Raw genomic sequence first — 14,325 nt, 5'->3', positions numbered from 1 at the left:
AGAAAGTATCAATAACATTTAACATATACTTAAAATCCATCATTTTGATCTGAATAGTTAGACATTATAACTAAATCTGCTGCCCATAAATCGTCAATTCCTAATGTTATAATTTTTCTCTTTTTAAACTTTTTTCGTACTGGTGCATGAATTTCTCGAGCTTCAATCTCGATTTCTTCCTTATTCTTAGATTCTTTCTTTACTTGTTTTTCATAAGGATTCTTTATAAACTTACTCTTGTTTGTCTTACATTTTGAACATTTTGCAGCAATTCTATACAATCCATTTTGAGTTTGAACGATTTTTGAATCTATATTTTTCGTTTTCTTTTTACACTTGTGACAGGTGAATTAAATCATCTTCCATTTACATATCAAAGTTTCCAAGTTTATTTAATTCGTCTAATATATCAGATTTTGCTTCATAGCCATACGGTACTGTATCGATCTTATTTTCTAGGACAATTCTCTTATCATCTTTAGCGTTCAGTGCCAGCTTGTTTATGGTAACAGTGTACAACTCATGTTTATAACTTTTGATGACTGTCATCTCCCTAAATTCTTCTTTATCTTCGAACAAACATCTCTTCAAGTTTTCGATATTTTATTGTTTTATTTACAACGCTTCTCTTAATTCCTTTACACCTAACTGGGTTTTTTATCTAGATATTTTGTACGAGTACATCTTAGACCTTAAACCACAAAATTCTTCTAAAACTTCGCTATTTAACTCATCTTTGAATTTCCCTATTACCTTCTTATGTTTAGTAGTGAAACATTCATGATCTTTTTGGATAATCACTTGTATCAAAGTCATCTATATTTTCTTTTAATTAATTTTAAAAGGATCTCGTTTCAATTCTAGAAAATAACTGTCTGTATCCATGTAACACAGATTCAAATCTGGATCAAAACTTCTTTAATTTGTTGTAATAAAAACTCGTACATTAGCAATTTTGAGAGGTCGAGAACTGAAAAATCCTATGTAAATCGGTTTGTTAAATTTAACCTTTTGTTTGTACATGTGACTCGCTATACAGTTGTCGTCAAAGATGTTAAAGCATTTGAAATTTGTTTTCTTAGCTTGTTTCATTGAAAATTCTTCATTTCCAAGCTTAATATCACATCTGTTTCTCACATTTTCCATAGATTTTTTCCAAAACACTGAGTTGTTCATCAGCTTATAAAAGTCCTTTTCAAAGTCGCTTGTAGCTTTGGTTCTCATGTTTGTGTTAAATCAATGTATTCTTTCATAAAAGGCTTCTGATCGAATGCAATAACTCTAATTCACCATGTTTCAAAAATCATACCTTGTTCCAAATAGAACTTCAAAATTTCTCGAATGAACAACGTATTCAGTTTTATCCAGTAGAGTTGTGCAAAGTTTGTTTTTAAAATGTTCTGGAGCAAGAGGTAAATCCTTGTGATGTTCATGCAAATTTGTTGGATATTCAAGATCAACTTCTAAAATATATCCATAATCTTCGTCGCCAGTGAGTTCCAAAATTGTTTCTTTCCATTCTGCTGTTGTATACGTTTTAGGATCCATCCACTTGATTTCGTTATATGGTAAATTTTGCATAAGTCCATACCCATAAAGGTTGTTTGCATCGACGTACAACAAATAGTTTTCGGGCTTTGTCTTATCAAAATCTTTTAAATTTTTGTTATTTGCTTTCACATATCGTTTAATACACTGAGAAAATGCCTCCGCGAATACCTTTTTCGATCATCAAATACATATTATAATCACTAATTAATTGTAATTTCTATCTTCGTTAATTTTAACATAGCATCCCATGCAAGACTGGGAGCTGTTAGATAGTGTTGCTGGATCAAGTTTATAGCAATTCAAACAAATATTCCTAAAATTTTTCAAAGATATCAGCGAGCAATAGAACATCTTGAATGTTATAGAGATCGGAGTAATTCCTAGATTTTTTACTTTTAATTTGTTCCATACATTTAAAGTAGTGTTGAAAATCTTTCTCAGATATGCTCTGTCTGTCAAAAGTGAATAGAAATCTTGAATTCTCAATTCTTCTGTGTAATCAAGTTTTTCAATACTGTCGATAAATTCGTAAGGAAAAATATGCCTTTTCCAGATAGAATTTTTAAAGATTTCTTCTTCGTCATTTGGTTGTTATCTAGAATTGCGTTCAGACCATCTTGTATAAAATGATTTGTATGTTTGAAATTCATCTTTTTTGAGGTTTTTAGCTAACTTTTCTATAGACGATGCCATAAATCTGAACGTATCTACGAAAGAAAACTTGATGAACTTTCTTGGTTTATCATCTTCAAACTCATACCCATATCCTGAATTTACTGAAATAATTTATATATTTCTCATCTGTGTTTGCGATCAAATCAACATTACCATACTGTTTAGGCCAATTCTTTTATGTACAAATGAGCATCGTAATTTGACATATTGTAGCAGAAAACGGGAATATTTTGAGGAAATTTGAGATTCAAGTTACAAGATAAATGAGCAGCACCTCGAAATTTACCTGTTAAATGACAATGATCTCGTACTTTTTTTCTTGTTTGATTATCAAACCCTCACATTCACAAATATGACAAAGACTGGAATTTTGATACGAAATTTCTTCTTCTTCAGTTAATTTCATGGGTTTTTGGTTCTTAGAATTATATTTTTTAGCTATGTATTTCGATAATTTTATTGAGCTCTTCAAACAATTGTTTTGGAACATTCGGCAAATTTTTGGGCTCGATAACATATCGGTTTGTACATGCGATTTGTCACATTTGACACTAATATAGAGTAAAAACCATAAGGAATGTGCTTCTGAATCTTGGTTGTAGTCGACTTTTGCGGATTGTTTTTGCATGTGAGAATCTTCTATCTAATATGCTTTCAAAATCCATATAAATAACGTAAGGATGAGAAAATTTCTTTTGTTAAATTAATAAATGTTGTTGTTTGACCTGGAAACGGCATAATTGGCTTACAAACTTCGTGATTTTTTACAAATTTCTAATGGTCTGTTAAATCTCCAGATTTGTAGAAATGGCTTTAAACATCTTCTGCGTAGAAATTTTTTATTTTTTACACTTAGATAACTGAGAGAAAACGAGCTTATTTAAATCTGTTATCAAAACATAATGAGATTTGTCATCTTGTTTAACATACAATAAATCGATTTCTAATCGGCATCATAAATTTCTGAAATTTGTAACGGGAACATATTGAGTTTTTCATCAAAACTATAGACATTTACAGACATTTTCGGATAATTATACTTTGCTTTACTGCTTCGTTTTTCAAATTAATTGTATATCTTTTAAGGACATTGGATACTCGAAACCTGAAAAATATCTCGTCATTTACAAAATTTCTCGTATTGCTTTGCTCTGTCAGCATTCTTTCAGGTTTTTCAATAGCGCATCGGATAGAATAAACAAAACAGAAATCATCTTTATTTTTGATATTTACACAAGCTTTCTTATCTTTGATTTTCTTTGGCAAATCGATATATGATCCTGCTTCATTATTTCGTGTTTATTAAGGCTCAAAACTAGTTGTTTGCAGCTTTTAAATGTCCATCCAGAACCCTTATTTAGATGATTTGTCTGTTCTCGATGTGTTAATTTATTAAATTGCTTAGTAATAAAGTCGTTTACATCAAAGATCTCGTCTGCTTTTATAGTAAAGTAACATTGGACAAGTTTGTGTTTCACCGTTCACTAAAGTTCGTTCGTATTCGCATTCTAAAGAGAGATATCCTTTACTATTTTTCACAGTTTCTTGAAATTTTTCGATTAAACTTTTAATTTCTGGGCGCAAAATAGAAAGATATTTGTAAATTGACATGAAAATTGTCGTTCAAATTTGTTAAAATGTATTGCTTAAATAGACCATGTATTGAGGATAAAAAACTTCTACATCAATGATATTTTCAGGTTTCTCATTAAAGAGTTTTGTCAATTTCTTCGATCATTTCAGACTTAGTTTTTATCGTTTGTTTCAATGGACAATTTCTCAGCGATTGATTGAATTTTTTCATCTTTAAATAGATTGAGATCTTTTTTACTTTCCTTAAATTTTTCTTTAGTTCACGCAATTTTTCTATATTGTACATCTTCTCGTGACCATCGATTTGATTCTCTTTAGCCCAAGTCCTCAAATAATTTAGTTCTTTATTATAAATTTCTTTGTTCTTCAAATGATTTTTCGACTTATAATGTCGGGTAAAATGATGTTCGAAAAACATCTTTTTTTGCAGTACGGGCAGGATATCTTTTTCCTCTCCATTTAAATTAGGGAAAATTTGAATCTGCCAAGTTTTACTTTTTTTAGTAAAATATCTTTTTATTAAGCTGAAAAATAGCAATAATTCAGTATAGATTTTCTAAGGGATTTTTTATCAAAATTTGATAAAAATCAGCACAATTTATGGTTGAACAGCCTTTGATTCTTCTATTTAAAGAAGAAAAAAATTTGTTTAACTAACACTTTGAAAAGTACAGATTTTTACTAAAATTTGATACAAATCAGCACAATTTATGGTTAAACAGCCTTTGATTCTTCTATTTATATAGAAAAAAATTTTTATTTAGAGATTTTTTAAATTTCAATTTTGTAGTGATTTTTCGAGAAATATCGTTACACATTATCAACTTTAAAGCTAAAAAATTCGCAATAATTAGAGAAATTCAGTAGAATTTTCAGGATTTTTCAAAAAAACTCTAGTATATATGCACCTTAAGAGCTGTGGTTTTGACCCTAAAAAAACACGTTTTTAGGGTCAAAACCCCGGTTTTTTTGTGTATTTTGGAAGTATAGTGTTGATTTTTCACCTTAAAAGTGTAGAAGTATTAATTTTTTTTTCTATGTAAATGGCACTGTTACAAGAGTTGAATAAGGTTGGTGATTTAAACATTCAAAGAATACAAGAAATTAATAGAATATTAGAAGAAAATAAGAAATACAAAATTGTGAATTTGGAGAAAATGAAAGATAAATTCGGGTTTACAATAATTGCCGAGTTGGAAGATTGTAAAGTACACTTGCCAAACAGATTTTTGACTGTTTTGGATGAAAAAAAGATTAAAGAATTGAACAAAAATGAAAAAAATACACTTGGTTGTTACTGGAAAGAAGACTATTAAAGATAAAAGACTGTGTTACAATTAACTTCGTGGAATAAAAGATTTCGAAAGATTTCTGGATTTTTTCATTAAAACAGCTTAGAAATTAGAAGCCTACAATGAACAGTAAAACAGCTATAGATTCGGTTAATTTTTTCATTCGTGAGTTACAGATTAGTTTATTGTCCTTTAAAACAGTATTTTACGTTGATTTTTCTGACTGTCCCAAAAGTGAGCTAGAACCCTCACATTCATATCTACTTATATATATATATATATATATATATATATATACTATATATATATGAAACTACGATTTCTACAAACTTTTTTTATTTGCAATTATCCATTGTTCAGTTATCGTTTAAACTAATTCTTGTCCCATTGCACTTAGACAAATGTGTTTCAATTATAATAGATAAAATATTAATGGGTTGAATTTTTGTAAGTTTACGTTTAATGTTATTTATAATCCGTTTATAGTAAATAGATGCTCAACACATATTTTAGAGCTTTCTGTAATTCTTGTTGGTTCATTTATAAACTTTACGAATCCATAACCTGTTATCCCGTTTAAATAATGTTTCGCAGTTCTATTACTACTGTTTTTCAGTAAATTTGGCAAAACATTAATTAATTGATCAAAACAAGTTATTGTAATGACTGTCTAAGCGAACGAACAACAAATAGTGGTTTTTAACAGTTTTGTTCAAAAAAGGAGAATCACCGTTTCTTATGTTAATGTTTAATTGATTAAAATATTTATTTTAGAATCATAACATGAAACAGCACTTGTTCGTATATACTGTAATATTTAAAAAAATATTAAAACCATAATTTTATAAAAGCTAATCTCATCGGTATTTGCCCAAATTTTACTAGGTAAAATTACACTTATTTTCGTCTACTTTGGTTTTAATCTAAAAGAAATCACCTAACATTTTTCAGTGAGCTCCTACAATAGAAATAAGAAAATATAAAATAGAAATAAATCACAATTAAATTGCTTTGCTTACTTTCTGTCTCACCAAAAAACTGCTCAGATTATCAATAATTGATAATAAGTCAAACATTATTAAAGCTCAAAAGTTTGAAAGAAATTAAATGTAACGTTTTGAAAACAAATGGTAGGATTGTACGGTTTCTTAAACCCCTTGACTGCTGTAAACGTACATATACCTTTTCGTCCGCGGAGCCCTCACTGCTACGCCCGTAAATGTACGGAACACGATGTATCTCTTTGTTGTAGTCCACTACTACTGAACAAAGGGGCCCACACCATCTAGCGGCCTCCAATATGAACTATCTGGGACACTATTCTCTTGTTGATTGGTGCTGCTACCTGATATATTATATTTCAACTACCACAAAAACCACGTGCATTTTCTGTTCTGAATAAGTTTTGTCAAATGTCAGTCACAGAAGTGGTTCTTGTCTTGTGCTTTTATGTGTTTTCGGAACTTATTGAGGTTGTTTTTATTTATATAGTGTTTATTTATATAAATATAATTACTAGTATAGTATTACTACTGGACATAATTTTGTTGTTGTTGGATAATTAGACTACCATTATGTCTATGGATAACGAAGGCGAGTATGAGATTAGAAGATTTTTAGAAATGCCGAGTTCTGAAATAGGATTGGATTTGAGTGATTTATCAGAGGATGATGACGTTGTTGATACTGACCCTTTATACCAGCCAACATTATCGGTAAGTGAATCTGAATCCGACTTGGATCTTGATTGTAATACACTATTATTAGAGGAGGTTAGTGATCTTGACATCGTTGAGGACAGAATTTACCTGGACCGAGTAGGGTAATTTCTAAACGAAAAAAAAAAACTACCTCTAAATGTAAATAGAAAAAAGAATAAGATAGAGAGAAAAAAACTGTTCAAACCTAAAGTAAAAATCAAAAAAACCAAAGTAATAAAAACGAAGGGGTTAATATAAATAAAACTAAATACACTCATTCATGGACATCAACTGATTTTATTCCACAAGTTTTTGATTGTGATAATTCGGAAAGTGGGGTAGTGGATTCAGACACATTTTCAGAGAATTGTTCTGAACTGTATTGCTTTTGAAAAAATTATTACTGACGAATTGTTAGATTTAATTGTTTTGGAAACAAAAACAAACAGTTTGAGTACATTGTTTCCACATCCCCCCCTCAGAAAACACTCTCGATTGAAAAAGTGGGTCCCAATTACGAAGAAAAGAAATGAAGTTATTTTTTGGCTACTACAATGTTGATGGTACATAACAAAAAAATAGCCATTGAAGATTATTGGTCGAGTGACCCTCTTCAATAAGAATAGTGTCTCTAAATGCATGTCTAGAGACAGGTATTTTATTATTTTGCGTTTATTGCACTTTTCTGATAATACACTTCCTCCCGCTCATGGCAAACTTAGTAAAATAAAGGAAGTGGTTGATATTTTCAGGGCAGCATTTTCCCGCAACTTCAAAACCATTTAGAAAATCTATGCATTGACGAAAGTTTGTTGCTTTTCAAAGGACAGCTTGGCTTCAAAATGTTCATCCCCTCAAAGAGAAGTAGGTTTGGAATTAAATTATTCCTGTTATGTGATTGTGAGACGGGTTACATACTTGATAGCATTGTTTATACTGGGAAAGACACTGACTACTCCAATTCCGAAAATCTTGGTATTTCCGGAGCAATTGTGACAACTCTTCTCCAAAATTATCTCAACAAAGGCCACTGCTTATTTATTGACAACTGGTTATTCCAGTCCCGACTTATTTACATTTTTGCACAAAAACAAAAACTAATGCTTGTGGGGACAGTAAAATCTATAAGATTGGGAATGCCACAGTTTCAGAAAGAGCTAGAAGTAGGTGAGCGGGAAGCCCTAAAATAATGGCACAAGTATAGCAGTCAGGTGGATTGATAAACGAGAAGTTGTCATGCTGACATCGGAGCACAAAGATGAGATGGTATCTACTGGTAAACTAGACAGAAAAACAAAGCGGGCCATTGTGAAACCCATATCTGTTCATGACTAACAACCAAACATGGGAGCAGTTGACAGGTCGGACATGATGATCGTCAATGTAGAATGTGTACGCCGAACTACTCGATGGTATATAAGAAGCTTTTTTTTCCATTTTTTGGATATGTCTATATTAAATGCACATGCCATATACCTTTGTCAAACAGGCAGAAAACCAACGTTTGCAGCAGTTCCACCTAGAGCTTGTTCGCCAAATAATGGCTGATAATTTGGAACCACGGACAAAACAGAAAGGTGGCCGACCCTCTGTGGGTGATAATCCAATGCGTCTAACACAGCGTCATTTTCCATCTCTTGTACCATCCACGGAAAAAAAGAAAAAAATGCACAACGTATTTGTCACGTTTGTAAAAACACAAAACAAGGAGAACAGAAACGCCGCGAATCGCGCTACCCAGTGCGCTGAATGCGATGTTGGGCTGTGTGTGGTGCCGTGTTTTGCACTATTCCACGAACTCAAAAATTATTGAATAATAACTCAAAGAGCTTTACAAAGTGTAAATACAAACAAATGTTCTAAATAAATACGTTTCTTTTCATTGTGAGTATTATTTTTCACTTGCTAAAAGAATTATAAACAGATAATTTCCTACCCATCTTTAGTTCCTTCAACCCCCCTCCCCCCCCACCATCCCCATTATATATAAAAAATACGGGTTTCCCCCTAATTACTCCTTATTGTATTCTGGAACTGGCCCTCTAAATAAATAGTACTCAGAGTGCTGTATAATATTGTTTTTGCCCAATAAAATGATTAAATTAATTTTTGGTTGCAAGTGGCAAAAAAAACCCCGCAGTGAGGTGTCAGTACTGCAAGAGTATCACAGCATTCAAGGGTTTAATTAAAGCGAGTGTAACGATACATACCAATAACTAAAATTTGAAGATAAACTGCTAAAAATAATATAAATTAAAATATACTTAACAAGAGTTAGCTTCTAGATTATATGATCTTCTCAATGTCAGCGCACGTGGATATCTTAAGCATTTTGTTCCAAGATGCAGTTCTTGCAAAATGCTTTCAATTTCTGTACCAGGCAAAAATATAATCGGTCTCGTTTTCTTGGCACTTGTGCGTCATCATGGTGAAGAATTGCTTGTCCGTCGGCGACAAATGCTCACTGACGTAAACTCTGCGGCCCGGAAACGCTGCGTTGATCTGTTGGGCAGTCAGTTCTTTTTTCTCTCGTTACTTGAGTATCCATTGGCCTTTCTTGATCCGGTTAGTAAACTGGGTTACGATCGACTGCTCGCAATCTCGCTTGAATTAGGGTACCGGATGTGCGGACGCTACATCAACCTCCCACACGTTCAGACCTTAAGCAGCACACACATCCTTCACCGCCACGCCACGCTGATATTTTCTCCACGTGTTGAATTGCTCGAGTTTTCATGCCCTTTCTTGCAGCTGTGTGACTTCTCAATGGAAAACTTGTGCGCGCATTTGAGGAGTCAACTGTCTTTGAGTACATTGCGTTACCTTATAAACATCTACCATCTAATTTTTCAATAACTTGAGCTCCTAAAAGCCTTGTTATTGAAATTCTTCTTGGCTTTAACTATAAAGGCAATGGTAAAAGCGCCTGCAGTGGAATATAAGGCTGAGGCCTTATTCAGTTAACACACTTCCGTTTCTTGACAGGAAGGAATTATTTTCCCCATTACTAGTAACGCAGAAATTGTGCGCCACAATATCATATGCACTTACACACTTCACTGCACTAGTGTCTTCACACCGTTTACAGCAGACCATTCAGATAGATGTTATTAATATCAATTATAAAATAATTAATGAAAGTTAAAAACGGATTAGTAAGTACACGTCTAAGCATAGACTTTGTAAAGTGAACCTTGAACAATCTAGTCGGCTTGAGCTGGCTGATGATTTACAGTCAAAATAGAATTAATGAGATATTAACTAGAAATTTTGGTACAAATTTGTTACATGTTTTCTGAAACAAGCTTGATACAAATATTTCGAATCTTACTAATTATATATATTTGTAGTTAGTAGTTAATGTTTACAATGTCATGATATTGTTATTGTATACAATAATTCTTTTATTAACTATGTATACTTCAAGTAATCATAATAAAATTCTTTGTTCCTGCATAATCATGGCCCAACAAAATTAAACACATAAATCTATACCATCTTTAACTAGATATTTTGGTACAAATTTGTTATATGTTTTCTGAAACAAGCTTGATACAAATATTTCGAATCTTACTAATTATATATATTTGTAGTTATTAGTTAATGTTTACAATGTCATGATATTTTTATTGTATACAATAATTCTTTTATTAACTATGTATACTTCAAGAAATCGTAATAAAATGCTTTGTTCCTGCATCATCATGGCCCAACAAAATTAAACACATAAATCTATACCATCTACTCTACTAAATAGGCACTTTTATTATAACCATACCATTCACCACTGATTGCAGGTTTACGCTTTACCAGATTTCAGGCCTGATTACGAAATGGTAACGAGTGAATATGTTAACATAACCCAGATCTCTCCTTTTTATCCAGTTATTTATAACAAAGAAGAAGAACCAAGCTTTTTATTCGTTGCAATTCTTCCTGGAATAGAGGTAAGTCGATAAATAAACTAGTCAGGGAGGATATATAGCAGATACGAGTAGATTTTATTTGGATTAATCATTAATGAATATTTTTGAAGATCACATAAATACATATTTAATCATATCGGTCTATTAGATCTACTGTTTTTATTAAATTAAATATTCTAATTATTAATTGAAGCAATTTAAACTGTCAGATAATGTATTTTCCTGCATTTTTTTTTGTATAATTTGGAAAGGAAAAATTAAATTTAAATGTTATAAAATTTATTAAAAAATATTACAAATTCAGTTCATCCAAAAATATTTTATAATCGTTTAAGTAATTTTTTAAATTAAATAACGAAATGTATTAATTCGTATATCACGGTACAAAACTAAAGTGTAAAATGACTATTAACATGTTGTTAAAGATAATATATTAAATAATTTAAATAAAATATATATATATATATATATATATATATATATATAGGTTCATAGCATATTCGAAGGGTAATCATAAATAAAAGAAGTAATATTTCCTTTCAGACTTTCAAAATTTTAACTAACAAAATCATAGTTTAAATCTTAAATAAAGATAGCTTATAGAATTTGTTATTAAAATGGATTTTATTGCGCATCTATTCAATAATCTAAGTAAATTTTATAAGAAAGATGTGTTTACAGTTGTAGATAAAAATGTAAATAATATGTTAAAAATTAGAATTAAAAATACGAGACACACGCTTAGCAATGCGTATATATATATATATATATATATATATATATATATATGTAAAAATGGCAATAGTTTTTTTAATTTTTAAATAAACATTGAATCACAATAGGTACTTGCCCCGCCGGGACTCGAACGCGGATCTCTCACTTGCCGAGTGAATGTGCTACCATTACACCACAGAGCCCTTACTTTTTAAGATTCAATTATATTGTATTTTACTATTTGTGATTCTGTGTTTATTGAAAAAATTATATATATATATTTAAATTGCGACGGTTATATTGTGGCACGTTATACTTTGTTCGATGACTTTTCATAAACGTACTTTCAATTTTGATGACTGCTTAGGGGAGCTAACAGTTTGGTCATTAAACGTATCTTAACAATTTGTAAAGTATTTTATGTTTATAAAACAAATAGTAGTTCAACTAACGAATTCATAACTAACTGAAAAAGCTACTGTTAAATTGTAAAAAATATACTTTATGAATTATTGTTCTGATGCAGATTCAAACAAATGAGACCGTTCCTTATTCCTTCGAAATGAGTTCTGTTCTTTGTCAATATTGGGATAAAGGTCAATGGAGTTCACGTGGGTGTGATGTGAGTATCTCAATAACTTTTAACTATACTAAATAAGTTTCATTATATTTATATTTCAATGTAGCTTCTTGTGTGATTAGGAATATCAAAAACACAACTTTAAAATTATTTATATCAGACGAAATTATTCGCTAAATAAGTGTACTGTAATAACATATTTTTGTTAATAAGAATTACACTAATCACAAGCAAATAAGGAAGCATATTCCTAAATTTCCGTCACTCTGGTCCACAACGCTGCTTGAAATTATGTTTATTGTATAATTCCTGTTATTCAACTAATAGTTTGTTCAAAATCGTATTTTATTAGTTATTTGGTGACTTATGCGAGCAAATAATGTTATTCGTGTTATCCCATCCTCTCTACATATTATCAAATGCTTAAAATAAATTAGTGTTAGGGTTATTTCAGGGTTTGAGTTTCAAATAATGGACGATACTAGTATTCTGTAGTATTGAAATCATTCTGATATCAATACTACTCTTCAAGTTTTTTAAACTCATGGTTTAACCATTTATGTTTAGTTTTACAACCCGTTATAGAAAAATAAACAATTACACAATGTTATGTACATATCACTGGACAAATTTTTGTTGGGGTTTTTATTTTCCAGAAAACAAATCAAACTATTTAAATATTGATGAACATGGAGCTCTAGACAGGAATATCGATACATAATATATTGGTGTCTTATGACGAAAATAGACTCAGCAGTCTTGAGATGTATGACGTGTAAGGAACAGCATTCAGGACCTACCTAATGAAAAAGCGAACATGACATTTCCAAGAACAAACAGACTGCGGAATCTAAAGCAATTAAAGCAACATTGGTTACAGCTGCAAAAGATGGCAGTGTGAAAAGTCCGTTGCTACAGTTACCTCCTTTTAAGACTATTTCAAAGAACAGAGATGGGAAATAAATAGTAGGACATATTATGCGAGGAGTGGGCTCGATATCTGAGCAGGAAGCCAATAGCCTAACTGAGATGTTAGAAAATCTGCTTGATAATTTTTGAAAATAACGAAAAAATTTACAAATATCATTAGTTCGTAACATGTAGCTTACAGTCTTAATGGACCTCAAATGTAACCTGATAAATGCAATTTCTGTAAGAAAGATTCCCGCAAGAAAATTTGCTTAGCGCAACACCCACCTCCGGAGGCCTTTGGTATCTTTATTACAAATTTATAACTGTTGACCATTTAGCTGATTTGACTGAACTAATACGTTAATACAGCTAAAAGGCGATTGGTACAATAAATAACTACAATAGGTACAAGGAAATTCTAACCAAGTAAGCAACCTTAGAAAAAAAGGAAGCGAAGCTTAAACTACAGAGATCGAGAGAGGCTAGTGCCGACATTGACCCTATATCATCGTAGTTGTTGTTTGTTCCCATCAAAAATCGAAAGATAGACTTAAGAGAAAACTTTCGATACGGGCGGCTACATTGGGATCAAAATAAGAAAGTACTACTTTTGAAAGTGATTGAACTGCCAAGGCCTCAAAAGAGAGTAGCTAAACCAGTAGGTAAGTTTTGATGAGTAAGAGCATCACATATATTTTACTCACTGAGGGTGTGGTAGTAGCTTCATTAAAATTTTAATTCAGTAACATATAAATTAAATGAGCAGAAGACGCATTTTGAATTGGCGCTATGTGCTTCAAATGAAAATAATTTACATATAAAATTATTGACATTTGCCAATCTCCCAGAATAAATGTATACTTTTTTCCAGTTTGAAGCTATTTTAAATTAAATGCGCAAAAAGAACATGAAAACATTATTTATAGTGGTCTTAATATTGAAATCCTCACTGTTGCTTATCGTTAGACACGAAGTTTTTAAGACTTTAAAGACCTTTTGTCTGAAATTCTCCCAACGGATATTGGTTCATTGAAAACAACTATTTAGAATATAATTGCAAACTTAGTAGGAGGCCATTATTACAATATGGTATAGTATTGAATATATAACACAAAATTCTAGATTATTTTAACATGAGATGTGCTTGCACCCAAAAATACCCAAGTTTACTCAAGAATAAATCAAGAATCTTTCTTATGTTGTTTTCTTATATTTTTGTGTACGAGGAAAGCTCATCACTACAGTATGGAAAACTCATACAGTACGTCTATGGCTTGAATCTCCTTTTAAGTGAAGTCCCCGTCATTATAATCCTTGGAAAATCAAATTCTAAACATGCCAATCAAAGTTTGTATATGCATATTCCCTATATATCTAATGAG

The 14,325-nt window shown here is 31.1% G+C and overlaps 1 protein-coding gene across 7 annotated transcripts in view; it reads left to right on the top strand.

The window, feature by feature from the left end:
• LOC124360348 (polycystic kidney disease and receptor for egg jelly-related protein-like) overlaps positions 1–14,325 on the top strand; it is a 202,855-nt gene that overhangs the window by 124,750 nt on the left and 63,780 nt on the right. For all 7 annotated transcript variants that reach the window (XR_006922237.1, XR_006922234.1, XR_006922235.1 and 4 more), the window contains 2 exons: positions 10,609–10,758; positions 11,978–12,073. Coding sequence is in view for 4 of the 7 variants with exons in the window: in XM_046813902.1 (XP_046669858.1) it covers positions 10,609–10,758; positions 11,978–12,073 (246 nt within the window). In the remaining 3 variants the exon portion in view is untranslated. The remainder of the gene's footprint in view (positions 1–10,608; positions 10,759–11,977; positions 12,074–14,325) is intronic.

The sequence above is a fragment of the Homalodisca vitripennis genome, chromosome 4 (assembly GCF_021130785.1).
Source record: "Homalodisca vitripennis isolate AUS2020 chromosome 4, UT_GWSS_2.1, whole genome shotgun sequence".
Classification (NCBI taxonomy): Eukaryota; Metazoa; Arthropoda; class Insecta; order Hemiptera; family Cicadellidae; genus Homalodisca; species Homalodisca vitripennis.
The sequence above is the reverse complement of the archived record's forward strand: the minus strand, read 5'-3'. Positions and strand labels throughout refer to the sequence as shown.